This window comes from Oratosquilla oratoria, chromosome 1 (genome assembly GCF_046742065.1).
Source record: "Oratosquilla oratoria isolate Oo_2021 chromosome 1, ASM4674206v1, whole genome shotgun sequence".
Lineage (NCBI taxonomy): Eukaryota > Metazoa > Arthropoda > Malacostraca > Stomatopoda > Squillidae > Oratosquilla > Oratosquilla oratoria.
The window spans coordinates 39,907,515-39,934,925 of record NC_134777.1 but is presented as its reverse complement, the minus strand read 5'-3'; the positions used below and the strand labels follow the sequence as shown (position 1 = coordinate 39,934,925).

General features: G+C 37.0%; 1 protein-coding gene across 1 annotated transcript in view; it reads left to right on the top strand.

Moving 5' to 3' along the window:
- LOC143032892 (hexokinase type 2-like) overlaps window positions 1-24,171 on the top strand; it is a 75,944-nt gene extending 51,773 nt beyond the window's left edge. Inside the window, exons 8-12 of the mRNA XM_076198123.1 lie at window positions 5,446-5,558; window positions 12,480-12,629; window positions 13,150-13,289; window positions 22,403-22,536; window positions 23,048-24,171. Coding sequence (XP_076054238.1) covers window positions 5,446-5,558; window positions 12,480-12,629; window positions 13,150-13,289; window positions 22,403-22,536; window positions 23,048-23,134 — 624 coding nt within the window. The 3' untranslated portion in view covers window positions 23,135-24,171. The remainder of the gene's footprint in view (window positions 1-5,445; window positions 5,559-12,479; window positions 12,630-13,149; window positions 13,290-22,402; window positions 22,537-23,047) is intronic.
- Window positions 24,172-27,411: the final 3,240 nt, after the last annotated feature.

The following is a 27,411-nucleotide window of genomic DNA, read 5'->3' as shown; positions in this document are numbered from 1 at the left end:
TGAGAAGTTTGGTAGGGGTGACAAAGTTGGATGGAGTGAGAAATGAGGTGAGGATGAGAGCAGGGGTGGAAAAGGATATGGAAGGTAAGGTTGATGAAAGAGTATTGAGATGGTTTGGACACATGGGGAGAATGAATGAAGTAGGATTAGTTAAATAGGTATGGAAGGCAGAGGTGGATGGAGTGAACATGAGGGGATGACCGAGGATGAGATGGATGGATGGAGTGAAAAGGACATTGAGCAGGAGAGGGGATGTCTTTTGAGCAAGGAAGGGAGAAGGCAGGAGATAGGGGTGAGTTGAGAATGGCTCAGTATAGATGATACTGTGATGCAAGGAAGTGGGTGAGTGATGGGGTGGTTAGGGAGTGGTTATGTGTGAATAATATTTTGACACAGCCTGAAAGGGTTTCTCCCCATCTGCTATTTTTCTGCATGACAGGGTGGAGAGGAGGGGTTGCCATTTAAGTGAAGTGGTTTTACTATGGATGTGCTGTGTCTTGCTGCATTGCTTCTGACCCAGAGCAATGGGCAGGATACAGGGATGATCTGTCATCCATGAGGAGCTAAGATAAGAAGGAAGAAAGGGGGTGAATGGGAGTGGAATGGATATCTCCTTACTAAGAGGGTAAAAGCCCATGGTATATAGACAGTAATTGCAAAGTGATGTGCAGCCAATACTTTAGGGACTGTTTTGGGACACCCCTATTTACCAGAGCTGCACATTATCAATGTTAAAGTAAAATGTCTACTCCTAGAGTAATTATGCAACTTTGCTATACAATGGCTATCCCTCCTTGATGCTGTTTCCTTGAAACTGGCCTTTGCTACTTTTTTGGGTATACCTTTTCTTTTTTTTCCTGTGTACCCTGTGGTAGAGGAATAAAAGAATTCTGCCATGAGTTCCATGTTAGTTGCAAAAGGCAACAAAGTGGGATGGAGTGATTGGACTAGGGATCCTGTTCTTTTATATTCATCCTACAAGATGTCAAGGTATAAGAGGGTCTAGGAAAATTTCATTAAGATCCTAAGATTTAGGTTGTTAAATGTGTGTGATTGTGGCACAGATGAAAGTAAAAGGGAAGAGATTGGTAGTATGTTTGTGAGATGGTTAGCACTAAGTGAAACCAATTTGAAATGTAAAGGTGATTTTGAGTTGGGGAGTATAGTGGGGAAAGTGTCAGGAGTGATGAGGGGTCAAGGGAGGAAAGGAGTGGCTCTACTGGATAGGAAAGCTCATTGTGTAGTAGAGAGGTCTTCAAGGTTAATGTGAGTGAAGGTGAAATTAGGATAAGAGGTGTGGGTTTTTGTGAGACCATATGGACCTAGTAGTGAGAAGAGAGTGAAGAAGAAAGGGAGGCTCTTTGGGTAGATTTAAATGAGTGTTTAGAGAGTTTTGGGAGGAAAGTGAATGTAGTGGTGTTGGGGAATATTAATGCTAGATTAAGGGATGAGCCAGTGGATGGAATAATAGGGAGGTTTGGGGTTCCAGGTAAGTAAAGATTAAGTAAAGTTCCAGGTAGTAAAGAGATAATGTTGGAGATGTGTTTAGAAAGGAAGCCATTATTATAGTAAACACTGTTTAAAAAGAGAGCTAGGCATAAGTATTCATGGAAGTGTTGAATAGAAGGGTGATTGATAGGATATTATTGGACAATGTAGTGGTATCCAAAGGAAGTATAGGAAGAGTTCTGGATGTTCATATTTTCAGGGGAAAGTGGAAAAATGTCAGATAATTATTTGGTAGAAGAGAAATTGAAAGTGGAGGAAAAGTTGAGAAGGAAAAGGGTGGGAGGTAGAGGTGTATTTAGAGTAAACAAATGGAATGGGAAGGAAAAGGAGAAAGAAAACCAGGATAAACTGAGAAAATGTTGATGGTGGAGATAGAGAAGTTGGTCCTCTCTCAGCTTCTTCTTATACTCATTCTCCTTTTCTTTCTCATTTAACCAGCTCACTCCAAGTGCCTCCCTAGTTTCTGCCCTTTTCCTCTTTCTCCACCTATTCTCCACTCTCAATTTACCTTCCACCAGTTAATGATCTGATATTCCCCCACTCTCTCCCCTTAGAACATGTACATCCTTAACTCTTCTTACCGTACTCTTGGTCACCACTACATAGTCCATTAACGCTCTATCTGCCACCCTTCCATCCACCACCCTCTCCCATGCATACTTATGCTTGACTTTCTTCCTAAACACTGTATTTGCTATCTTCAACTCTTTTTCAAGACACATCTCCACATTAATTCTCCACAACGATTTTTACGTGGAACTCCATACTTCCCAATTACTCTGTCTATTGGTTCGTTTCCTACCCTAGCATTAAGGTCTCCCAATACAACCTCATTGACATTTCTCCCAAATCCTTCTATGCACTCATTTATATCACCCAAAAAGCCTCCCTTTCCTCTACGCTCTTCTCACTACCAGGCCCATTCGCACTTACAAAAACCCACTTCTCCCTTCCCAGCTTCACCTTCATCCACATCAACTTTGATGAAACTTCCTTCCACTCCACTACACGCTTACTCATCTCTTCACTTACTAGTATAGCCACCCCTTCTCTCCCTCGTCCCCTCTTCACTCCTGAGTACCTCCCAGCTACACTCCCAAACTCACACTCGCCCTTCCCTTTCATTTTAGTTTCACTCAAAGCCAGCACATCCATCTTTCTTCTCGCAAACCTATTGCCTATCTCTTCCCTTTTAGTCTCATCTGTACCACATCCACACACATTAAAAGACCCAAACCTTAGGGTACTGATTGGAAAACTCACAGACCCTCTTATGCCTTTACTTTTTTTAGGAATTACCCTTTGGGGCTACAGGTAGCAAGACTCCTAATCCCATCCCCCATCCCGTTTTTGTCACTTCTTATGACGCAAGTGGAAAGACTTGGTGGTAGCATTCTCTTCCCCCACCACAGAAATGGCTTAGCAAATAAAACCATTACCCCAAGATGTGATGACCTCATGGAAGACATAGAGCATGTGATAATATACTGCCCAGATAGCAACAGAAAATGTCTTTACTGAATGACTTATGGGCTGAACTGGTAGCTATAGCTGGTTTCCTGGGAGCTATGGGTCATCTGAAAAGAGAACTGGGGTACTGGATGATTTATTTGTCTTCCTTTATGGGGTACTGTTGTAGAAGAAGGTAAAGAGCCTATGCCAGGAGGCACATAGCTGTGGCCAAAGCCGTCACCTTTGCCCAGTGTGCTTGGACTGTTGGGGCTGGTAACAGTCACTGTTGGGAATTAGTGTGAATTAGAATGGGATAAAAGGATTTGACCAGGACAGAGTCTAAAAGGTAACCACTGTGTTGAAAGAAATAGATAAGGCAGACATTACCTTATTTGTTGTACTATTGAATAAGTAACTTGTGGTGTGCAAAAGTTATTTCAAAGGTGGATAAGACAAGGTTATTTAACTCTTGCTATATATTTTCTTTTTCATGCTGCACTTGGAATCCATTCCAATAATAAGTCAAAAGAGGTGAGGTGTGAAAAAATTGGTGAAAATATGATTCAATGCCATTGGATTTTCTGTTTAAAAGTAGTTAGTACTGTATTTGTTACATAACCACTATTAAAATTTGTTGTTTAGTGTATGCAGAGAAATGTTATTGATGAACCACTGCCATCCAGAAGATGAGAATTACTGGAGGAAACAGAGCTTTCAATATGAACCCAGAAACCTTCCATTTGCAAGACATTGCACTTTCCCCACTTTCACATGGAGGTGCCACCCTAAAGTGGATAGTACTAGTCTCTACATTGGGCCCAGAAACTCTTCACACTCACAATTCCTAACATCTTCCATTTTTTTTTAATTTCTATTTTCACAGAAGGAGGCTAGAACTTCAGTGCCTGGCCTCTCACACTTTCTTCTAGGCAGAGACAGTGAAACTGACCCAGGCCCATACACCTTTTAAGCACATGCATACATACACATTTGGGGCTTTTTTCCTTTTTTGTTGCTCACTGTCTGCTAGTTTCCCTGTTTTTGCTAAGATATTCTCTGCTATCATTTGTGACCTGAATATAACCTTAATTGGTCTGGTCTTATCTGTATTATATTTCCTGAGCCTATATATTTCTTCAATTTGTTTTCCTATTTCAGGTTCAAATTCTTGAACGACTTCTAATATATTATTTACTTTTTCCTTTTCCTCCTTTATTCTTGTAGTCCTATTTAGATTATACTTCTCTTCCATCCCTAATATAATTATACACTTTTTTTTATCTGCTAAGTCTCTTACTATATTCTCCTTCTCCCTCATCACTTTAATAACTGTGTCTTCAGTTTGATCTTTCATCTGCTGTGTCACTACATCATTAAATAAAATTTTGTTGTTCTCTTTGATTTTCTTCCAAGCCTGTGCTTCTTTTGCTATGGACTCTTTATTCTCTTTATTATTCCTCTTTAATTCCTCATTCTCATCTTCTACTTCTTTTAACGGTCTTTTTAATTTTTCTATTTCTTTAGTTAGGTTTTTGTTCACCTTCTACTCTCCCAATGTTCGGTCATTTTCTCAACTTTTTCCTCTAGGCTTGCTAATTGGGGGAGGTTGGTATCCCCCCCCCCCTCATATCCATGGAAATTATTATCTTCACCTTTCATTGTGCTACTCTTATCTATATTTCTAATCTTTACATTTTTGTTAATCCCTTCTTCTTCACCAAAATCATCTGGCCTTCGTTTGTTTACAAGGCGCCTGGCCTCCTGGACCCAGTCTTCCCCTTCCTCATTTCCTTCCATTTTCCTCAGTAATCCCTCCCCTTCTCCTTTTTCATTGCCTTCCCACTACACCACGAGCTTTCCCCTTTCCTATAAATACAAAAAGGTACTCCTTCATCATTGATATCCATGAAAATTTATGTTTTTTCTGGAGTTCCAATCTGCGCTGTCACTTCGACTGTCGTGTGTGTGTGTGTGTATATATGTATGTATATACATACATATACCAAGGCTTTTTCCCCCTTACAAGGGAGGTAGACAAAAAGGAAAAGGCATAAAATCATTCCCACCCATTCCATCCATATATATTATGTGGAGAGAGATGGGGCTGTGGGTCTCTACAAGGGAGACAATGGGCAATGGATTGACTGACAGAAAGAGATAGTGTGTTTTGGCAGAGTACAAAAAAAGGTTCTGTCTAATTTGAATTGCTTGGGGCAATAATTATAGCTTACATGTAATATCATTAACTCCCTAGATTATATTTTATTTAATTGCACTAGCTTGTAGTTTTGTGTCAAAAAACTGAGAATGTTATTAGTTGAAATTGCTTTACTTGAATCATTTGCATAAATTCAACTTGTGCATAGAATGGTTGAAAAGAGAAGGCTAAGTGACCTCTTTAAATATTTTCACTGATTGTTGTTCATTATATCATATCATGAATTTTCTTGATACATGTGTAATTCCTCTGACAAAATTTTGCAGGTGATTATTGACATAGAATGGGGAGCATTTGGTGATAATGGTGTTTTAGATTTCATCAAGACTGAGTGGGACAGAGCTGTGGATCAGGAATCTCTTCTTGTCAACTCCTTCACGTATGTTCTCTTATTAATTCTTTGTTCATGGCATACTGTGATATTGATATCTGTAGAACCAATAATAGGCACCTACTTGTGGTAACCCTGGAGCTGGATGTCACAAAGAATAGTTTCCTTGCCTCTCACCTTTAAATACAAATAGCCTCCGACCCTATAGAGGCTCCCCAAGGGAGCTGGCACTGTTTCCAGACTAGGTCTAAGATCATTCCTTATCGTTTTGACTACCTTCCCTTCACTTTTTCTTATAATGATAGTTGACAACCATTGACTACTCCCCTGTCCTCCTCCTCCTCCTCCTCCTCCTCCAACCAGCTGGAGACAAAAAAACAGACCCACACAAATGCAACAAACATCAGTCCAATTCCAATATCTATTCTCAGAAAGATGTGTTGGAGGGCCTGAGGACTGTCATTTGCTACTGGCTGTGGGTTTTGAGGAAGTGAAATTTGAGGCAATAATTATTATCGTTACTATTGTTATTGATATACAGTGGGGTTCCCATATTTGAACAATTTGCTATAAAAACAAAATATTTATTTTTCTTGAAGAAAGAGTCACATGATGATATGGTTTATGTCACAAACTCCTCCCATCGGAAGGATAGGACCTTGCCCCTTACAGAGGACTTTATAGCATGGAATTTAATGAACAATGCTCTTGGTTCAACTTTGCCGGTGGCAGGACTCAAATCACCATCCCCTTGACTTTTGCCACAAGTAACAATGCCCTAAACCACTCAACCAGTGAGCTTCCCAATAATGAGCTGAAATTCAAACAGTGAACTAAAAGCAGGCTGTATTTATCATTATAGAAGAGACTTCATGGTAGCTTCATAGAATAAAGCTGAATATCATTAAATTCCACGCTACAAAGTCCTCTGTAAGGGGCACCATCCTAGCCTTCTGATGGGAGGAGTTTGTGACATTAAACCATATCATCATCATTAAGAGATGTTGTTGGACACAACTTTCTTAAAAAACTATTGAAAAAAAGTAATACTATAGTTCTTAATTGAGATTTTTATTGAAGTGAGATCAACTGGGAGGAGTGGCAAGGTAGTGTTTTGTGGAAATACCCTGTTAAGCACAGCAATGGAGAATACAGTAAAGGAAGGACTAGGATAAGTGGAGATAACATTCCCACAAGATTAGATCTGCTACTTACCAAAGAGTCAGACATCATTAGCTCCTTGAACTACCTTTGCCCCATACGAAAAAGTGACTATGTAACAATTAAATTTTAGCTGGCAGATGAAGAAATAAAGCCAAGGAGTCACAGGGAAAACAGGCTTAATTTTGGGAAAGCAGACTTATCAGGGTTGAAGGAATTCTTTGAAAAAATATGAGGAAAGTAATTTCGGAAGGGGTGTTGTAGATATATGCAATGAGGGAAGAAATCACCAACCTAATAGTGGGTGGTGAGATCTTTCAGGCTTCAGCTCAGGTAGAAATAGTGAAAGTTTCTAATCTGTCTTCACAAATAGGATTTTTTTTAGAGGAAAGGAGAGCAAAAATATAGTTTTAGAAGATATGAATAGAGAATTTAGGAAAGGGCTTAATTTTTTTTTTATCATTGGATGTGAGAAAAGCCTCAGGACCTGATGGGATCTCAAATTTAGGTACTTAAAGAATATAGAGAACAACTGGGGAACAGGATTCAGTTTTATTGTAAGTTTGTTAAAAGAAAGAATAGTGTCACATAATTGTAATAAGGTTAATGCACAAAGGTGGAAGTAAGGAGGCACCATTCAACTATAGGTCAGTATCATGTACCAGCACAATAGTGAAATTATGGCAAAGGATTTTGAAAATGGAATAGGAGACAAACTACTCAAATGGATGAAAGGTATTTTTAAAGAAGGTACATGAAGACACTAGTAAAGGATAACATGTGAAGGTGGAGAGCATTGATTAGCAGAATTCTTCAAGGTTTAGTGCTAGCACCTATATGTTTCTTATCTATATTTATGGCATGATGGAAAGTACAACATGTTTGCAAATGATGCAAAAATCATGAGGAGTGAGAAAAGAGGATGACTGTAGGCTATGGCAAAAAAATCCAGACATTTTTTGCATGGAGGCAAGAATGGAAAAATAATTTCAATACAAAAAAAAAAATGCAATTCTTGTAAAAGATCATCTATAAGATATTCCATGGAAAGTAAGTTCATTACAAAAGCAAAAGAGTAGAAAGACTTAGAAGTATTAATAAAAGATAACCTGTCACCAAAAGACATATCAGCAGGATTGTAGGAGAAACATATAGACTGCTGCTGAAGATTAAAGTGTCTTTTCACTATATGGATGAAAAGATGATGAAAAAACCCATAGAAACCCTGATCCAACCAAGACTAAAATATACATCAATGGTATGGTCCCCACACTGAATGAAGGATATAAGCAAGATCAAGAGAATACAAAGGGCACCAGCCAAACCACTGGGTCTGCCAAGTTTGAATGATTGAAAAGAAAGAGGTGATATAATTACAGTCTTCAGGTTGGTAAAAGGAATGTGCTATATTGACAGAAGTGATCTCTTGGTTAGGGTAGAAGAGCTTTAATAGGTCATGAGAACAAATCAAATAAGACTACATGTTGAAAGGACATGAAGAAATACAGTTTCCATACAGATGAATAAATACTTGTAATAGACAAACACCTATGTTTTTCATATCGCAAACTGTAAAATAGGAGTCAGATTTTTTTTATTGTGAGCAATATGATTTTTTTAGAAAAAAAAGTATTCTTGTGAAGCCGAAATGTACAAGAACAAGTCCAGCTGTTATCAGACAGTTATATAGATCACTCACTCTTACTTGGAATATACTGTTTCTGGATGGTCCTCATACCTCATTAAAGATAATAATTGGGAGCAATGCAGTGGCAAGCTACAAAACTCATACTGAATATAAGAAACAAAACATAACTGATTAAAAGATCTGAACCCAAGAGTGGAGACTTAGATTATAAAAACAAGTCAGGAAATCATGCCAGGACAAAGTCTTTATTGGTATATTTTGCTCATTCAAGCTTTATTAAGTTCATGTACTTGATAAAACTCAAATTATTTAAGTGTTATATCAACAAAGAATTCATCCTCACATGATACTTTTCCTGACTTGTGGTTAGTTGCCTTTCATTTTAGAAGAATTCAGTAACATCAGAATTGAAAATTTTTTCACACAAAGTACTAACAGGATAAGAAATAATGGCCTCAAACTGTCAGAATGTATATTTAACCTAGATGTAGGTAGAAACAGTTTTGCCTACTGCATCATCAGTGATTGTAATAAGCTTCTAGCTGAGGCAATTGAACATCAATTCAATTAGCAATTTATAAATTATGTTAAATAAACACCTAGGCAAAATATTGGATCCATCCAATGTCATTAGCCTATGGATCAAAATGTCTTCTGTTGGTATGCTTTATGGTTGTAACTCATCATAACTTAGGCAGTTTTAGTCTTTGTCTACTAACACCATTGAAGCACAACAGGCTTCCAACTACTGTATCTATCATTGCTTTATTCTGGTTATATTGTTTACATTTCTCATATGACCTTCAGTCCACTCATAAAAAATCTGACAGTAAGAACCAACAAGTAAGTAAGCCGAATAAATCAATCAATCCATAGGCCCTGGTCTCTCTAGCAGAAGACCAACAACCTCCAGGAAACTGGCAACATCCTCCAGGTAGAACCATAAGTCATTAGAGAAATTTTTCTATGGGAATAGTCAGTGCAGGGCATTGTAGTACAAGATGTTCTGTATCTTCTGTGTAGTGGTTACATCTGGGGCAGTTTGAATTTATGGTTAAGCCTAGTGGGTATTCTGTGTTGGTACTGTCTCAGTGACAGATTGTGACCTGAATGTAAGCATGCTAGCATTTATTTATTTATTTATTTATTTATTTATTATTTATTTATTTATTTATTTATTTATTTTTTTTTTTTTCATTTTAGTACTTGTGTGATGTTTGTGAGCAGAGTGCTAGTAGAATGAACCGCTTTAAAAGCATGTTGACTGGAGAAGGTTGGTATTTCTGACTTGAATCTTTTTGCTACCAACTTTTCCATCATCTTGGTTATTTTGGATAGATGTGGTATTGGTCTGTATGATGCTGGGTCCTTTGGTTATTCGTTTGGTTTTAAGATTGGTATTATGTGAACTCTTTTCCAGATGTTTGGGATGTAGTGTTTAGTCAGTAGTTGAAAATAGCAGTTAAGTCTCTTATGGCATTTTGGCCTAAAATAAATCATAACCATGAGGACACCAGAAAGAATAATTTATTACTATCATCAAACAATTCATAAGAACTACCCTTTACCACAGATCCATAGCATGGTTTCCAACAATCACCAAGGCAAACGTAGATACTTTACAAACAAACAAGAAGCACCAAAACCACCCAAATAGGATACCTGCACACTAAAACAAAAATCTTCCTCATATATGAAAATGGTAGCCATACAGTTCTATGTTAGAGCCCTCAATTCCAGTCACCCATCTCATTTTATCGCACAAGGACTATTAGATGAATCTTAGAAAATAAAATAAATGTATATATAAAATAAATAAATCAGAAGCTTACGGATCATATAACCTACCACCAGTACAATATATTACATTTACACAAAAACCCATTAACACCCAGATCACCAAACAAGCTCTTCAAGACTGACCACTGAACTCAACACCTCACCAACCAGCCCCAGACATCAGCCCCATAGTAAAATCTCTCTCAAGAGAAGTAAGAACCACACTGGCACACTTATTCAGAACAAAATTCAGCTCTAAGACATTATCAAAACAAATTAGGCCTAGTCACAGAATCAAACTGCCCTACCACAGAGAAGGCATTGAACACCTCATCCCACAATGCCCCATACTAACAATCAGAGGTAGGCACAGTTAACCAAAAAGTTAACTTCATTAATCTTTAATCCATTAACCGAAAAATTAATTTTGTTAATCATTACTTCATTACTGAAGTTACTGTTAATCAGTCACCCCATTGCCCATAGCTGTGATGCCAAAAGACTCCCCAGTGTTTGCTCGCATGCTTTCTTGGGAGATGATGGTGAAAATGAGCTTGAAATAGTGTAGCTACTCGAATCTAATGAAACTTAAGCCTAGCTTTCCTGCAAAAAGATCCTGTCTTCACCCTCTCCTCAAACTGTACAAACTTGGTGGTATGCATTCCTTTCATGTGCTGTTTGAGATTGTTCAGACTTGATGTGTGCCCTTTGATTAGAACAGACTTGGGTAGGCACACCTTTCAGCTGAAAGTAAACTTTTCTTTGTTGAGAAAGAAGTAGTCCTCCAATTAGATTTAGAAATAAGACATGTTTTACAAATTTTGATAACCTGCAAAAGGGCTGAAATTGGGATATTACTGGAACTTGAATGAAAAATAAATAAATACATAAAAGAAAATAAAAAGCATATTGATGGTAAACCTTAATTATCTGGTTTGAATTTTATATTTATAAAGATTTACAATGAATATTGGTTAGAATTATTGTGTTTGTTAATAGTGACCATTACCCTACCTTAATGGGTGGAATCAGACAGACTAATTCATTTCTTTGTTTTGAATTTGAATGTCACTTGTGTAACAACATAAGTCTGATAAGAAACTGGTCTCTGTTGGGTAAAAAAAAAAAAAAAAAAAGTGATAGAGAGAGAAAGAGCAAGCTACAAACTAGGTATAAGTTGGACAAAAAATAAATAAGTAATGTATATATATATATGTATATATATATATATATATATATATATAGATAGATAGATAGATAGATAGATAGATATATAATAAATAAAAAGAAAAATTTAGGCAAAGAAATTAAATTACTATAGAGTGATAGACTCCAAGGCTAGAGATGGTAAAGGATTCATATTTTCTTTTGTTTTGAAGTTTTCAGATGAAAGGGGGCATATATTTGCACAATTGCAAAGTGCAACAAAACAAATATGCAGTTGGGCAAAAGTCCTACTGCCCCCCTATTAGTATAGCTACCATATGTTAGACCTACTACTGTATATATAAACTTCGTGAGCTTATGTCATCAAAAACGAAACCTTTATGTGCTCCGAAAGATATATCTTCATACTCTTTTCGTTTATTCATTTTCCATTACTTATCCATCAAAGCACAGAAAATCATAGATTTTTTTTTTTCTTTTTTTTTTTTTTTAGAAAAGTACATATTTTATTGGCAAGCATTACAATGAGTTATCCAGTTATATTGTCATATTCTCATAAGAATCTGTACCAATAATCTGAAAATAAGGGAAAGTTTATAATGAAGTTAACAGACTATTAATGGAAGTTGCCAATTTAATGGAAGTCAATTAGTCCAATAATGCTTTTCAAAGTTAACTTTAAAGTTAATATGTTTATGAAAAAATTAACTTAATTAATTAACAATTAATGGATTTCCTCATTGAGTGACATATGAGCCAACCTGGTGGCCATATCTGTTTACCTGGGAGCCATGGTTCTTCTGTAAGAGAGACTTGGGACAAAGGATTTATTGATTATTTATTTTTATTAAAAGTAAAACAGCATTTCAACCATTCATCCTCAGGTTAAACCTGTTTTTTCATTATTGGTAAGTTATATTTTTCATTTGTTTTAGGAACCAAGACCAAATTACCAAGTGGAAATGGAATGCAGTGGAAATGTAAATTCAACTTGAACATTTTGCTTCTCTTTTTTTTTTTTGTACCTCTCTTATGCTTTCCTAGTTCTACTTTACAACCAATCCTCGTATGCTTGCTCATACAGTACTCTTCCACCACTGCATTGACCTCTTTATCCCACCATTTGCTATCCCTCCTTCTGTCCCCACCCATCTTTCTCATCCTGCATGCCATCTTTTTAAAAATATTATATCCCTTGGGAAATTATATTTCAGATATGAGAAATACTTTGGTGGTAAATACTTGGGAGACCTTGTTCGGCATGTTTTATTGACTTTGACCAAAGAGGGTCTCTATTGTGGACCAGCATCAGTCCTCAGTAAACAAGGGACACTGACCACTTCTCTTGTGTCAAGAATGGAAAAGTAAGTTGGTAATGTATTGTACTAGCATTGGGAAATGGGATACCATAAAAATCCTTTCAGTTCTGTATTATGAAATACATTCAGGAAAATTCAGCTTTAATAAAACAGAGTTCACATGGTTCAGTCCTGAACAAATTGTGTACCAAATAATGGAGTCTTATTTTTCAAAGCTCATTTTATCTGTAGGTTTCATGGCAATGAATATATCTAATGGGACTGATATAAACTGATAAACATGTATTCTTACTTTCAATGGTCCTCATTGATACTAGGATTACATCTGTGTCAAGATTAATGGGTCAGGTGTTGTTTTTTATCCAGTGTTGTTTTTTATTCAGTGTTGTTTTTTATCCAGTCTGCATTATGATGTAAATATCACTATAAAGATGCATCAAGTTTGGAAAACTCAAGAATACATTTTTGTGAAATTGACTTATTATACCTATTAATCTGTATCAAGTGAATATGATTTATTTGTAGAATAGTACAAATTGACTAATAATTTTTGTTTTGTGGACAGGGAAGCATTTGAAGGCAAAACGACAGAGACCCTGGAGGCACTTCAGAAGATAGGTCTTAATGCCTCTGAGGAACATGCTGCCATTGCACAGTACGTAGCTGGACTTCTCTCATATCGAGGCATACAGCTTGTCTGTGTCCGTAAGTTATATATTGCTTGGCTATATATAGGTTTAGAAATATATATAATATATATATATATATATATATATATATATATATGTACATATACATACATACTATAGAATTATGAAGGGAATGGGAATGATTTATTAAAATGGGGCAATGGAAAAACAAGAGGACATGAAAAGAAACAAAAAAGATGATTACAGAAGAGATCTAAAAAAAAAATAGCTTCCCACACAGAGTGATACTTGGAACAAATTAGTCAAAGAAACAGTGTGTGCAAACACTATTCGAGATTTTAAGATAAATCTTGATGCTGAGAGATGCAAAGATGGGTCACCACGAGCATAGCTCCCTTCCCATATAATACAATTAGGTAAATACAACTAGGTAAATAATGCTGGTTCATAGAAGATGTCATCCAGGCCTTCTTGTTGGATCTATATATTATTGGAGATATTCTTTCACATAGCCCTTAAGTGCCCTTGGGTTTTCACAGTGCAGTAAAGGCTTCAGCTTCAGGTTCCCAGCTGCATTACCACCTAGCACCAGGGTTAATCTGTCTTTGGATGCTTTAAATCCTGGTGTTGTTTTCTCCTTAACAATAAAAGTTCTGGATGACATTTTCTTCCAAAACAGACTGTCTCATCATAGTTTATCACCTGTTTGGCACTGTAGCCACACTCTTCAATGTGTTTTTTCAGTGTCAGTATAAATACTGCAGTGGCAGACTCATCAGAACTTGCTTCCTCACCAGTCATCTTGATGTTGTGTAGGGCTACTCAGGCTTTAAAACGGTCAAACCAACCCGTACTAGCATGGAAAGTTGATCCATCCTTAACTTCACATCCCTTCTTATGTAGATCATTATAAATTGAGAGGGCTTTTGTTGTCACGGGAGATAGAAAGGGAATTGCTGTGGTGAGACAGGTCATCAATCCACAGCCTTAAGAGTCTCTCCATTTCCTCCATTATTGGTGCCCTCTGCCTCCCTTATGGTGCTTAACATTTTCAAGTTTTTTCTCTAATGATAAACTTTTCCTTGGTCTTTTGGGCTATATCTCACCAGTAGTAGTTGTTGCAGGCTACTTGGAAGCCATTACAGTATGTATTATTCTCGTAAAAGCAACAGTGAATATGAAATAATAGCACAAAACAGACACTGATACATGGGCCGAGGAAGTAAACACAACTGAATAAAGAGCGGGAACGAATTTCAATGGGTGGTGCTGTGATCATGGTATGTTTGTTTACAGTTTGGTGATCCTATAATTGAGCTCTTACATGGAAAAACAAGTGAGTGGTATCAATTCAAAAGGATCCTGTAAACAAAATATTGGATATTGAACCATCGAATAACAAGGCAAACCTGTATTTTTTTGTAGTTGTACATGAGTTACCCCTGAATTTTGTGAACTGGTTTGATTACATTTTCTGTGTTTATTATTACTCAGAATAAGAGAGAATGAGTAATACAGCCATGACTTTATATTTTATAATGCAAGTAGTGTGATGTATCGTACACACAGCAGCCGACGCGCAAGAATTTGACTCGTACTGAAGTGGTTAATCAGTGTGTTTGCTATCACCAACTCCTTTTCTAAACACATCATCAACAATATTTCTCTACTATGATTCTTACCTAGTATTCCAAATCTCCTTACTACTCCACCTTTTGGCTCATCCCCTACTCTAGCATTGAGATCTTCCAACACCACTACATTTACATTCCTCCCAGACTCTCTAAACATTTAACTCTATCCAAAAAGCCTCCCTTTCTTCTACTTTTCTCACTACCAGGTCCACAAAAACCCATATATTTCATCCTTGTTTCACCTTCACCCACATTAACTTTGAAGACCTGTCCCTCCATTCCATGCACTTTTTTCTTATCACTTAGCAGTAGAGCCACTCCTTCCCCCCATTGTTCCCTCATCACTCCTGAAGTTCTCCCCACCACACTCAAAAAAACAAAATCACCTTTCAACTTAGTTTCGCTTAAATTCTAATACACCCATCTTTCATCTTGTGATCAAACTGCAGCCTCTTCCCTTTTACTTTTATCTCCACCATAATCACACACATTTAATGGCCCAATTTTTAGGGTTTTGGTTGGAGTTTTCCCAAACCCTTTTATGCCTTGGCTTCTCATAGGATAAACATACAAAAAGCAGGATTCCTAGTCTTATCACTCCATCCCACTTAATTGCCTTTTACAATACGTATATATACCAAGGATTTTTCCCACTTACAAGGGAGGTAGCCAAAAAGAAAAAGGCATAAAATCATTCCCACCCAGTCCATCCCTAAATACACTCCACTCCCCTCCACCCTCCCTCCCATCCTAGCACCTCCTGGATGACGGGTCATCCCTGCATCCTGTCCACTGCCCTGGGTCAGAGGCAGTGTCGCAAGGCACAGCACATCCACAGCAAGGCCGCTTCATTAAATTGGCGACCCCCCCTCTCTCTGTCCTCCATGCAGAAAAGGAGAAGACGGGGAGAAATCCCTTCAGGCTGCATCAAATTTTGCTCACACATACTACCTCACCCCCCATTCCACCTCATGCATCACAACATCATCCATATACAACCATTCTCCATTCACCCCTGTCTTCTGTCCTCTCCCGTCCTTCCTCAATAGACATTCCCCTCTTCCCCAAAGCCCCCTTCACCCCATCCATCCATCTTATCCTAGGACGTCCCCTCATGTTCACTCCCTCCACATCTGTCTTCCACACCTCTTTTACTAGTCTTTCTTCATTCATTCTTTCCATGTGTCCAAACCATCCTAATACTCCATCAACCCTATCTCCCAACTCCCTCTCCACCCCCATTCTCCTCCTCACCTCCTCATTTCTCACTCTATCCAGCCTAGTAACCCCTATCATACTTCTCAGACACCTCATCTCAAACACATTCAAACTCCTTCTCTCTTCCTCTCTTATGTTCCATGTTTCTGCCCCATACAGTGCTGTTGGCACAATCACTCCTTCATACAGTTTTACAATACAAATGGGAAAATATGGTGATAGATTTCTTTTCCTCACCTACCAATGGAGATAGGAAGAGATAGTCATAAAATTAGTAAAAGACAGTTTCAAGGGAACAGCATAAATTTGTTTTAGTACAAAAGTATCATCATATGAGTAGAGATTTTACTCTAGCATAGACAAATGATGTCTCTAGATCATGGTGTCCCAAAACAGCCCACAAGGCATTGGCAGCATATTACTATACAGTCAGTACCCCAGTAAGGGGTTGAATGTGGATTAGGCTAATTAGGGAGGGATTGTTATAGTGGAAGATACCAGGAAAATTACAGTGAAGGGAGAAGAAAATTATTGGGTCATTGGAAAAATATGTGATTCAAAGAGCATTGAGAATGATGAAACTGGTAAGTTATCTGGGTTAGATGTTGTAACATAGTCTAATGAAAGGAGGAACAGTTATAGTGGATTGGCTAGTGAGGCTATTTAATGTATGCCTTTGGGTGGGGTATGTGCCAGAGGACTAGATTGCATACACCAATTCCTAAATTTAACAGACAGTGGGGGGGCATCTTTGTTCCAATAGATATTATAGATTAAATGTATTTTTTGAAAATTTATATAAGACTTACAAAGGATGGTGAAGACTGGTTCATCATATGCTGTGATCGTATAGTTAGGGAGATTCAGAAATTTATTCCGAGTCACTGGATTTTGTGTGTTGCCTCCCAAATTCATCAAAGTAAAAATGGGCAAACATGAATGTAGTATCTCTCGAGGGATAAGTCTGTTAAGTGTGGTTGGAAAGACTGGAAGGGTATTAAGATAATTAGGAGGTGAACAGAGTGAATAATTTGGCAAGAACAGTTTGGCTTAGGAAAAAAAGAGGGTATGTAGATGAAATGTTTGTAGTAAGGCAAATGTGTGATAATCTTTTAGCAAAATATAAGGATATATATGGAATTTTATGGATTTGGAAAAAGCGTAGAACAGGGTTGACAGGAAGGCATTGTGGAATGTGTAGCAGATGTATGGAATAGGAGGAAGGCTGTTGAGGGCAGCATTTATATATATATATATATATATATATACATGAGTGGTATAGCTTAATACAGGGTAAGGAATGGAGAGAGTGAATGGTTTGAGGTGAAGGTGGGGCTATATCAGGGTTGTATAATGTCATCATGATTGTTCAACATTTACATAGATGGGGTAGTACAAGAGGTAAGTGCAAAGGTGATGGATGGGGGTTTAGAGCTGACAAGTAAGAATGAAAGGAAGAGGTTGATGAGCCAGTTATTGTTTGCAGATTATACTGTACTACATTTGTGGCTGGGTCAGAGAAGGGACTGAGGGAGCTAATGGTGGAGCTTGAGAGGATATTTGAGAAGAGAAAGCTAAAAGTAAATTTAGATGAGAAAAGGTTGCCATGTAATGAAGCAGTTGGGGTAAACCAGCTCTAGCTGTCAGGCCCTGCTGTGGAGATGCTCTATCTTGTCGCATTGTTTCTGACCCAAGCATTGGGCAGGGTACAGGGATGATCTTTCATCCACAAGGAGCCAAGATAAAAGGGACACCAAAGAGTTATAGGATGGGTGTATGCCTTGACTAGGTAATCCCCCTTGTAACGAGGAAAAAGCCTTTCAGTATACCATATATACTCATGTATAAGCTGACTTCTTGTATAGTGCAACCCTGATTTTTTATATATATATATATATTTTTCATATACTTCATGTATTTACCTAGTTGTATTTTACGGGACAGGAGCTATGCTCATAGTGACCTGTTTTTGTATCTTTCCACATCCAGTTCATTCTTGAAATTGTGTGTAGTTCTAGCATTTACTGTTTCTCTGTTCAGTTTGTTCCAGACCTTGATCACTGTGTGGGAAGCTATTTTTTCAGGTTTCTTCTGTAACTGTCTTTCTTTAGTTTCTTTTCGTATCCTTTTGTTTCTCTTTTGTCCCATTTTAATAGGTCGTCTCTATCGAGAACTTCCATCCCTTTCATAATTCTGAAAATGGTCAACAAATCGCCTCTTTCCCTTCTCTGCTCTAGTGTTGACAGCTGTAATTTCTCCAATCTTTGTTCATATGTCAGATTTGATAGTATGGGTGCCATTTTTGTCGCTGCTCTTTGGATTCTTTCTAATTTTCTTATTGGAAACTGGTATGTTATAACACATTTGTAAATGTTCACTATAAACCCATTATCAGAGAAATAATATCGGAAGTACAGGAAAACTATATTTCAACTACTATCTGTAGTCCTCTTCAGCAGAATGGTTACAAGAAGTTAGAGTACAGGTATTATACCTGTACTCTAATTCTTGTAACCATTCTGCTGAAGAGGACTACGGATAGTAGTCGAAATATACAGTTTTCCTATACTTCCGATATTATTTCTCCGATAGTGGGTTTATAGTGAATAATTTTCTTATGTTTCTTTTTGTTGTAGGTGCCCACATTGATACAGCATATTCTAATTTCAGTCTTATCAGTGTAACAATTATTTTCTTAACCATCTCCTCATCCATGTAATCGAAGGCCACTTACATTGATCTTAATAAGTTGAAAGTCTCTCCAAATAATTTATTTACATGTTTGTCAGGTGTCAAGTCACTAGAGATGATTACTCCTAGGTCCCTCTCTGACTTTACTTTTTTGACTTCTTTGTTTCCAATCATATATTTTCCCGAAACTCTATTTTTACCTCTTCCAAATTCCATTACCCTAGTTTTTGAACATTACTAGTAGGCCTACCATGGTTAAATATTGCAGTGCTGGGCATCATTCTGGACATATAGCAAATTAATGTTCTTAATTTTTTTTGTACAAAGATATCCCAAAAGGTAAGAAAAAATACTCAAAACATCTGATACAAACAAAGATTTAGATGCCATACTTTTGCTTGCATTCATACCTGATTATAGTTACTCCTTTACCCTGGGCCTGTCTCCTATGTAGCCTAAGTTTCTTTCCTCTTGTTGCTACATGAAAAGCAGAACCTCATCCACTATGTTTTCTATTTAAAATCAACAAATACTTTATTTAAATGAGGAATTAATGGTAGTTTTTTCTGTATCAAATTTACATGCATCTTCATTTGCACATGATTACATTGCTGAGGTATTACACCTTTCCAATGACAAATATTTTGTTAGGATTAGCAGTACATATATACCTTATCTATGATGTAAATATAATAAATCAAAATAAATATAAATAAACAAAGGAAAACAGAATGAGGAACAGAATTGAAACTATTATACTGTATAGGCACATACCAGACAAATAGGGGTGCTGTTGGGGAAACAATAGCTCAGTGATATAAGCACATGCAAAGAAGGTGCACCCAGATTGGAGAAAGGAGAAAAACATTGTTAAGTCTTCATTTAGATAAGGTTTTTGTTGATTAGTAGTGGTACCTTGTGAATGAAGTCCTGATATTCATGTAACAACAGAGAGGAAGAATGTAGGCTATGGGAGGCAGATTAAAGGAGCTTAATAGTACTGTTAAGGTTAGCCAAAGGTACTGAGACTGTATATATATATATATATATATATATATATGTGTATATATATATATATATATATATATATATACAGTAGTCCCTCAAATAACGCGGATTCGAATAATGCGGATTCAATCATACGCGGATTTTATTTCAAAACTATCTCAAATGTAGAGAATTGTTTTAAAATTCGCGCCGAGTTGGGCACGCATACGCACACACGCGGCAACATCGCAAACATTTGTGGTGACTGCTTTCTATTGTAACATATACAGTCGATCCTCATATAATGCGGTCATTATGTACACTGGGAACTGCTCAAACAAGGGTGTGGGGTGAGGGGAAAGCCGTGGGTGGCTGCCTGAGGCCACGTGTCAACCCCCGGGGCGTTACAATAAATCGCGTTATCTGAGGAACGACTGTATATATTTTGTATTTTACTTATATTAATTTCATTTTATTTTATTATTATATTCCACTTTCCAATATTTCATTATTGCTGTTTTGTCTCACTTTGATCATTTATGTACTCGTAAAGTTAAGGTTGTTTGTTGGTTGCAATCCATTTGTGGTGCGCTTGATTCTACCTGTTCCCGCGACTTGTGCGGTGACCCATTCCCCAGTCTCTCACCATTCGTAGTGCTGGTCAATTGCTCTGGAAGTCGTGTTCATTACCCCTCCACGTGTTCTTCACATGGAACCGATACACTCCTCTAAGCCAACAGACAAAAATTCAAGGAAAGGCTGGAAAAATTGCTAAGCGAGAAAGGAAGTGTATGACGTTATCAGAAAAAATCGTCATTTTGGACAAACTGAGAAGTGGTATGTCCTATGCATCATGTGTAATATAGCAATAGAAAAATAAATATTAATTTTGTAAATTAGAATGTTTCACCATAATATGCAATTTTGTGTGTGGAAATGAAAAACAAAGAAGGTGCTAAAACTGATTTTTTAAGTAACGAAGTCGTGTACGACGATTGGTACGCCATGTTTGTTATGGCAGATGCCGACGTCGAAGATATGAAAGGATAATAAATTGGTCTAAGGTAAGGTAAACTAAACTAACCTAACCTAACCGGTAAATCTTTAGTTTCGACCATGGGAGGAATAGAGCAATAGAAAATTAAATATTAATTTGTATACTCTGCAAGCTGAGAGAGTGGTTGAAAAGCCCGCCAACGTCTCTCACGACGACGAGAACAAGGACGAGCCGGATGACATCTAATTTGCAGGTAATGATTTAATAAACACAGGTTAGATTAGTTTAGTTTAGTTTACCTTAGACGAATTTATCATCCTTTCATATCTTCGACGTCGGCATCTACCATAACAAACATGGCGTACCATTCGTCGTACAAGACTTCGTTACTTAAAAAATATGTTTTAGCACCTTTTTTGTTTTTCATTTCCGCACACAAAATTGCATATTACGGTGATACATTTTAATTTATCAAATTAATATTTAATTTTCTATTGCTATATTACTCCCATAGTCGAAACTAAAGATTTACCCTGGTATTTAATATGAAATATCAGCATACGCGGATTTGGTTATACGCGGTAATTTCAGGAACCTAACCCCCGCGTTATTCGAGGGACTACTGTATATATATATATATGTACACCGTGTTTTTCATAATCTACGATATTACTATTCATCATAAATAAAAACCATTAACGAGTAATATATTCTTTCTCATTAATTCCTTTGAACAATTAGAAATATGTCTTGCACTGTTTTCAGCTCTAAACTTGGATTCTTTTGCCTTTCTTCACTTACACTATCATGATTTCTCAAGACTTTGGAAGGAAATGTTTTGCATAAATTTTAAAACTTTTAATTTGCTTGCAATTACTAATGTTTCCAAATGCTTGTTATGAAATATTTTTATCAAATACTATATTAATGATGATTTATACATACATATACCAAGGCCTTCTTCCTCCTTACAAGGCAGGTAGTCAAAGTCAAAAGGCGCAATTCCACTCCTATTTCATCCCCACCCATTCCACCTCCATTCACCACCCCTCCCTCCCTATCATCGTGGTTCCTCCTGGATGACGGGTCATCCCTGCATTTCACTCATCACCCTGGGTCAGATGCAATGCAGCAAAACAAAGCACATCCACAACAAGGCAGCTTTATTTAATCAGTGACTCCTTCTCTCCATTCCCTCATGCAATAACATTGAAGATGGGGGAGAAATCCCTTTTGGTTGCGTCAAAATATCATTCATACATAACCACTCCCTAACCCTCCATCTCCCACCCACTCCCTTCTATGTATCATCGTATCATCTACACACAGCCATTCTCCACTCACCTCTATCTTCTCTCTTCTCCCTTCCTCAACAAACATCCTTCTCATAGTTAACACCCCTTTTACCCCATCCATCCATCTCATCCTCAGTCATTTCCTCATGTTCACTCCATCCACCTCTGCCTTCCACACTTATTTTACTAATCTTTCTTCACTCATTCTTTCCACGTGTTCAAACTATCCCATTACTCTTTCATCAACCCTATATCCCGTCTCCCTTTCCACCCCCACTCTCCTTCTCACCTGATTTGTCATCTATCCAAATTATATGATGATTTCTTTCTTTCTAAATTTCTACAGCTACTGGTGAATTGCTCAAGAGGATGTCTAAGAACCACTGTGCAATAGCCATTGATGGTTCTCTTTATGAACATCATCCCCGCTTCAAGGTCCTTATGGAGAAGCTGTTAAAAGACTTTGCTCCATCTTATGGTGTAAGTATGCTACTTAGGTTATGTCACATGTATATGAATTACTTATCCCCGTGTTACAATTACAGTCATACGTTACACATGGAATGTATTAATGTGAACTTGTAAAAGTAAGCAGCATCTAGTGCATTCATAATTTAAGTCCTTATGCTTATTTGAAGCACCCAATTAAAAAGAAATGGGATATTACAAGATTGACCCAGTCCTTTGAATCATCATAGGTAACCACAGCTAAGTAACCTGTCAGTAGTGGCAGTCCATACATACATAGATATACCAAAGGATTTTTTCCCCCTTATGTGGGAGATAGCAAAAAAATAAATATATATATAGAAACCACTCCCACCTATTCCATCCCCTACATACTTCACTCCCCTCTACCCTCTTCCCTCCCTCTTATCTTGGCACCTCCTGTGGTAGTAGTCCTAATATTCATAGGTAATTAATTGATATGATTAGAAACACTTTTTCTGTGCTTACTTCTTTGCACTGAAATTTGTCTTTTTCTTTTCAGTTCAATCTGTTTTTAGCACGTGATGGTTCAGGTAAAGGGGCAGCTTTAGCAGCTGCCATTGCTGAACGGCTTCAAAGGCAGACATAATTTAAGCTGTTGTTTTTCAAGGACTCATCCTTTACAGTCAATTGAAGGTTTTTCAAACAATTAGGTAGAAAAACTAGGAAAAGTCTTGTGCAAATGAAATTTAAGATTAAAGCTCAGACTTGAATATATTGTTTAATATGAATGAATGAATAATATAATTGTCACTTGGAATTTTACTGACTAAAGATCTACAATCCATGAGTAGTAAGCAATGGTATTTGGACCCTTTTGTAAATTTCTATGGGATGATATAATAGAATGTTGTCCATATAATATTAGTGTGGACTATTTCTATTTTGGTGGTTGGTAGAAGGAAGAGAGGAGTAGTTACTAATTGTTTGCTCTCATTGCATGAAAAAATGAAAGAAAAATATTTTAATTGATAAATACTTTGGGCACACCCTGTAAATTGAGTGCCAGCCTCTCAGGGCTGCACCTCCAGATTAAATGAGGGTGTTGATGGGATTTAAAAATGAGCAGTAGGAAAATGATTCTTTTCAACATCCATCTCATGAGGTATCACTCATTGGTCCCTGAATAAGTGAGTGAATGAATGAATGAAAACATTCACTGCCAATTAATCTATGCTGTGTAGGACTTATTGAAGATAGTTACATTTTTCTAAAGGAAAGTAAGTAAAGTTTGATTTAAAAGAAAAACAATACTATACTAATTATTTTTGCTATAAGTGGAATCACATTGCATGGTGATGTCTCCTTATCTGAAAAATATCATCTGGCATTAGCAAAAATGAAATTGTAAAATATATTACACTGCTTTGTTAAATGAGTTAATGATGTATGGCATGTGATATAATGTGCATTATCAAAGTGTATTTTTCTTTTGTTTGGATTTTTGTAGTGAAACCTAAATTTTTCATATTTGTGCATAACATTTTATCATAATTCATTCATGTATTCTGGTCTTTGTGAAGATAGTTTTGTATTCATTTACATCATGTAATAATAGCTTTCATATGTCCCAATTGCCTTTTCCTCCTTGACTTTTTGCATGAAGAAATAAAGAAAGAGGAATCAGCAGTTCCTTACTTTGACCCACTTAAGCCCCTTGTGTAATATGCATAGGAACCTGGGTGGAAAAAAGTGACAAACAAAACACAGAGAGAAGGTAAAAAGCCCTCACCAGACCCACTTGAATGCAGAAACTCATTTCAAGCTCTTGTAGGTTTACAAGAAGAAACAAAGGAAATGCAAGAGAAGAAGGATAGGGCAGTCGCTAGATCCCTGCCTACGGATAAGATTTTGGTTGTAGGAGATAGCCAGGTGCGGTATTTAGATAGGATCTTCTGTGACAAAGATAGGAAGCATAGGACCCAGGTATGTTTCCCCGGGGCGGGATAAGTGATATCAAAGACAGGATTGAAGAGTGTATTGTCAGGGAAGGTGTGAAACCCATCATTTGTTTGAGTGCTGGTGGGAATGACATAGGTAAGTTAGGGAGTAAGGAATTGTTTGCGTGGTTTTGGGATGCACTAGATAAGATTAGGAATAAGGAAGGGATTCCTGTTGTATGTGGAATCCTTCTGAGGTGTAAAGTTGGAGGCATGTGGCATTCCAGGGCTATTGCAATGAATTGTAGGCTGGCAAAATATTGTAAGGCCAATGGATGGGCATTTGTTGACAACTGGGATTGCTTTTATAGTAAGAATTATTTATATACAAAGGATGGGGTGCACTTGTTGCCCAGAAGATTTTGGCTCTATGCTGAATCCTTTGAGTGAGAAGTAGGCATCCTGTTTTTTTTTTGTTTTTTTTCCCAGGTAGATTACGTGGGAGTCAGTGGGGAAGTATTGGAATATAGTTTAGGCAATAGAAACAGCTCAGTGAGGGACTGTGTAAAAAATTGCCAAATCAGGTGGAGGGAGGATAAACTAAAAGTTTACTATACAAACAGTAGAGGCGTAATAAATCATATTTACTGCGAGATAAAGCATGCATAGAGAGATTTTATATTATAGCTACAGTATTACTGAATCTTGAATCAATATGGCTGATAGATATTTCCTTCCGGAAATTGAGATAGAAGTATATAAGTTTTTTCACAAGGACGGGTTTGGCAGGAGTGGGGGAGTAGCATTTTATGTTAAAAATACAATAAACTGTATCATCAACAATTCGATTAAGGAAGAGAATAGTATGGAATCCATTTGAGTGGAGATTATAGGCAAGAATAAGAAAATTATCATTGGGGTCCTATATAGACCTCCTAACCTCAGCATTTAGCAGACTGATTCCTTGATTCATGAAATTTGCAGGGCGTCCCAGTACAAAAATGTTGTGAATAAGGGAGATTTTAATTATAGAAATATTGACTGGGAAATTTTAGTAGGAGATCAGGAAGTAAAATTTTTCTATGATGTGGTGCAGGATAACTTCCTAAAACAAATGATTACCGATCCTACGAGAGGGGAAAATACTCTGGACTTACTCTTAAATGATAATGAGCACCTAACAAGTAATGTAAAAGTGAGAGATAGTCTAGGCTCTGGTGATCATTAAGGAATGAGATTTGATATTATTTAGGAAGAATTAAGAAGTACGAATAATGTTTAAGTATTGGAATTCAGGAGAGCCAATTTTGACAAAATGAGAAACTATATGAGACATTTGATCACTTATGGGACCGACCAAGGGAGCTGTGATTGGGTCAGATATACGGTCAATCCGGATGTCATTAGTGCGGTCATAGAGGGTATTCATACCTTGGGTCAGGTCACTTGCAGGCGCAGGGTCAACAGTCAGGTCAGCAATTTGGATGAAATATATAGTAAATTACCATATTTAATTCTAAATGCACAAAATAAATTTATTTCCCTCAAGTCAATACGGAAAAATAGTAATACTTCTAAATGGATGAGGGACAGGCTGAAACATGAGATTGCAATGAAAAGAGGACTTTATGTAAGAATAAAAAACTGGGAAACATACCTTAGATCCAAATATAACAATATGGCAAAACTGATTAAAAAGAATATGCGCACAGCAAAACATAACTATGAAATTAAGGTTGCCAGACAAGTGAGATCCAACCCAAAGGGCTTCTTTCATCTCTGCAGAATAAAAAATAAGGAAAGGATAGCCCCAATTCAAAATGACGAAAATGTCATGATAGAATCGGAGGAAAAAAAGAGTAGAGCATTTAACAAATATTTCTGCTTGGTGTTTACTAGAGATTAGATAAGGTACCTGACTACGATCCGATTTTTAGTGGGGATGATGAAAGTAGACTAATATCAGCATTAGTAGTCAAGCAGATGACTTAAAGCTACAAAATCCCTGGGTCCAGACAAAAAATTTCTGAGTGCTTAAAGATTGTAAATTTGAAATCTGCAACCAGTTAACAGAAATATTTAATAAATCAGTAGACACTGGTCTTGTGTTTATTTCTTGGAGGCAGGGAAGTGTTCCTGTTTTCAAAAAGGGAGATAAATCATCTATATGCAAATAAAGTGAATGCCAAAACTATACACGATTTTAAGAATAAACTGGATGTGGAGAGATACAAAAACGGGTCATTACAAGCATAGCTCTCATCCCGGAAAATACATCTAGGTAAATACAGGCCAATCAGTTTGACATCGGTTATAGGTAAAATGCTTGAATCAATAATAGTTAATAGACTCAGAGAACACATCAAGAGGTGTAATTTGATTCATGACACACAGCATGGTTTCTCCAAGGGTAAGTCATGTTTGACTAATCTATCCTTTTACATTAAAGTATACTGTATAAGGCATCAGATAACAATGATAGTTACAATATTATTTACTTTAACTTTAGCAAAGCGTTTAACAAGGTGCCCCACTAGAGACTAAATAAAATCAAAGCCCATGGCATAGGAGGAAAAGTGTTAGAATGGATTAGAGCTTGGATCAGTGACAGAAAACAGCAGGTCACTATAAATGGTGTAAAGTCCAAATGTCAGGGGGGGGTTGTTTCTAGTGGGGTTCCCCAGGGCTCGGTTTTGGGTCAGTTGTTGTTCATTATGTACATAAACGACTTGGACAATGGAATTAATTGTTATATTAGTAAATTTGCAGATGACACTAAAGTAGGACACCTAATTAGTTCAGGAGATGATGCCGAGATTCAGCAGGACGATCTTAACAAATTGTTCACATGGTGAAATGACAAATGAACTTCAGTATCTCAAAGTGCATGTTAAATGTAGGGCTACACAACCACAAAAATAGATATAGCTTAGAGAATATGTTTTTAGAGAAAACTGAGTGCAAGAGATACTTGGGAGTTCTAGTG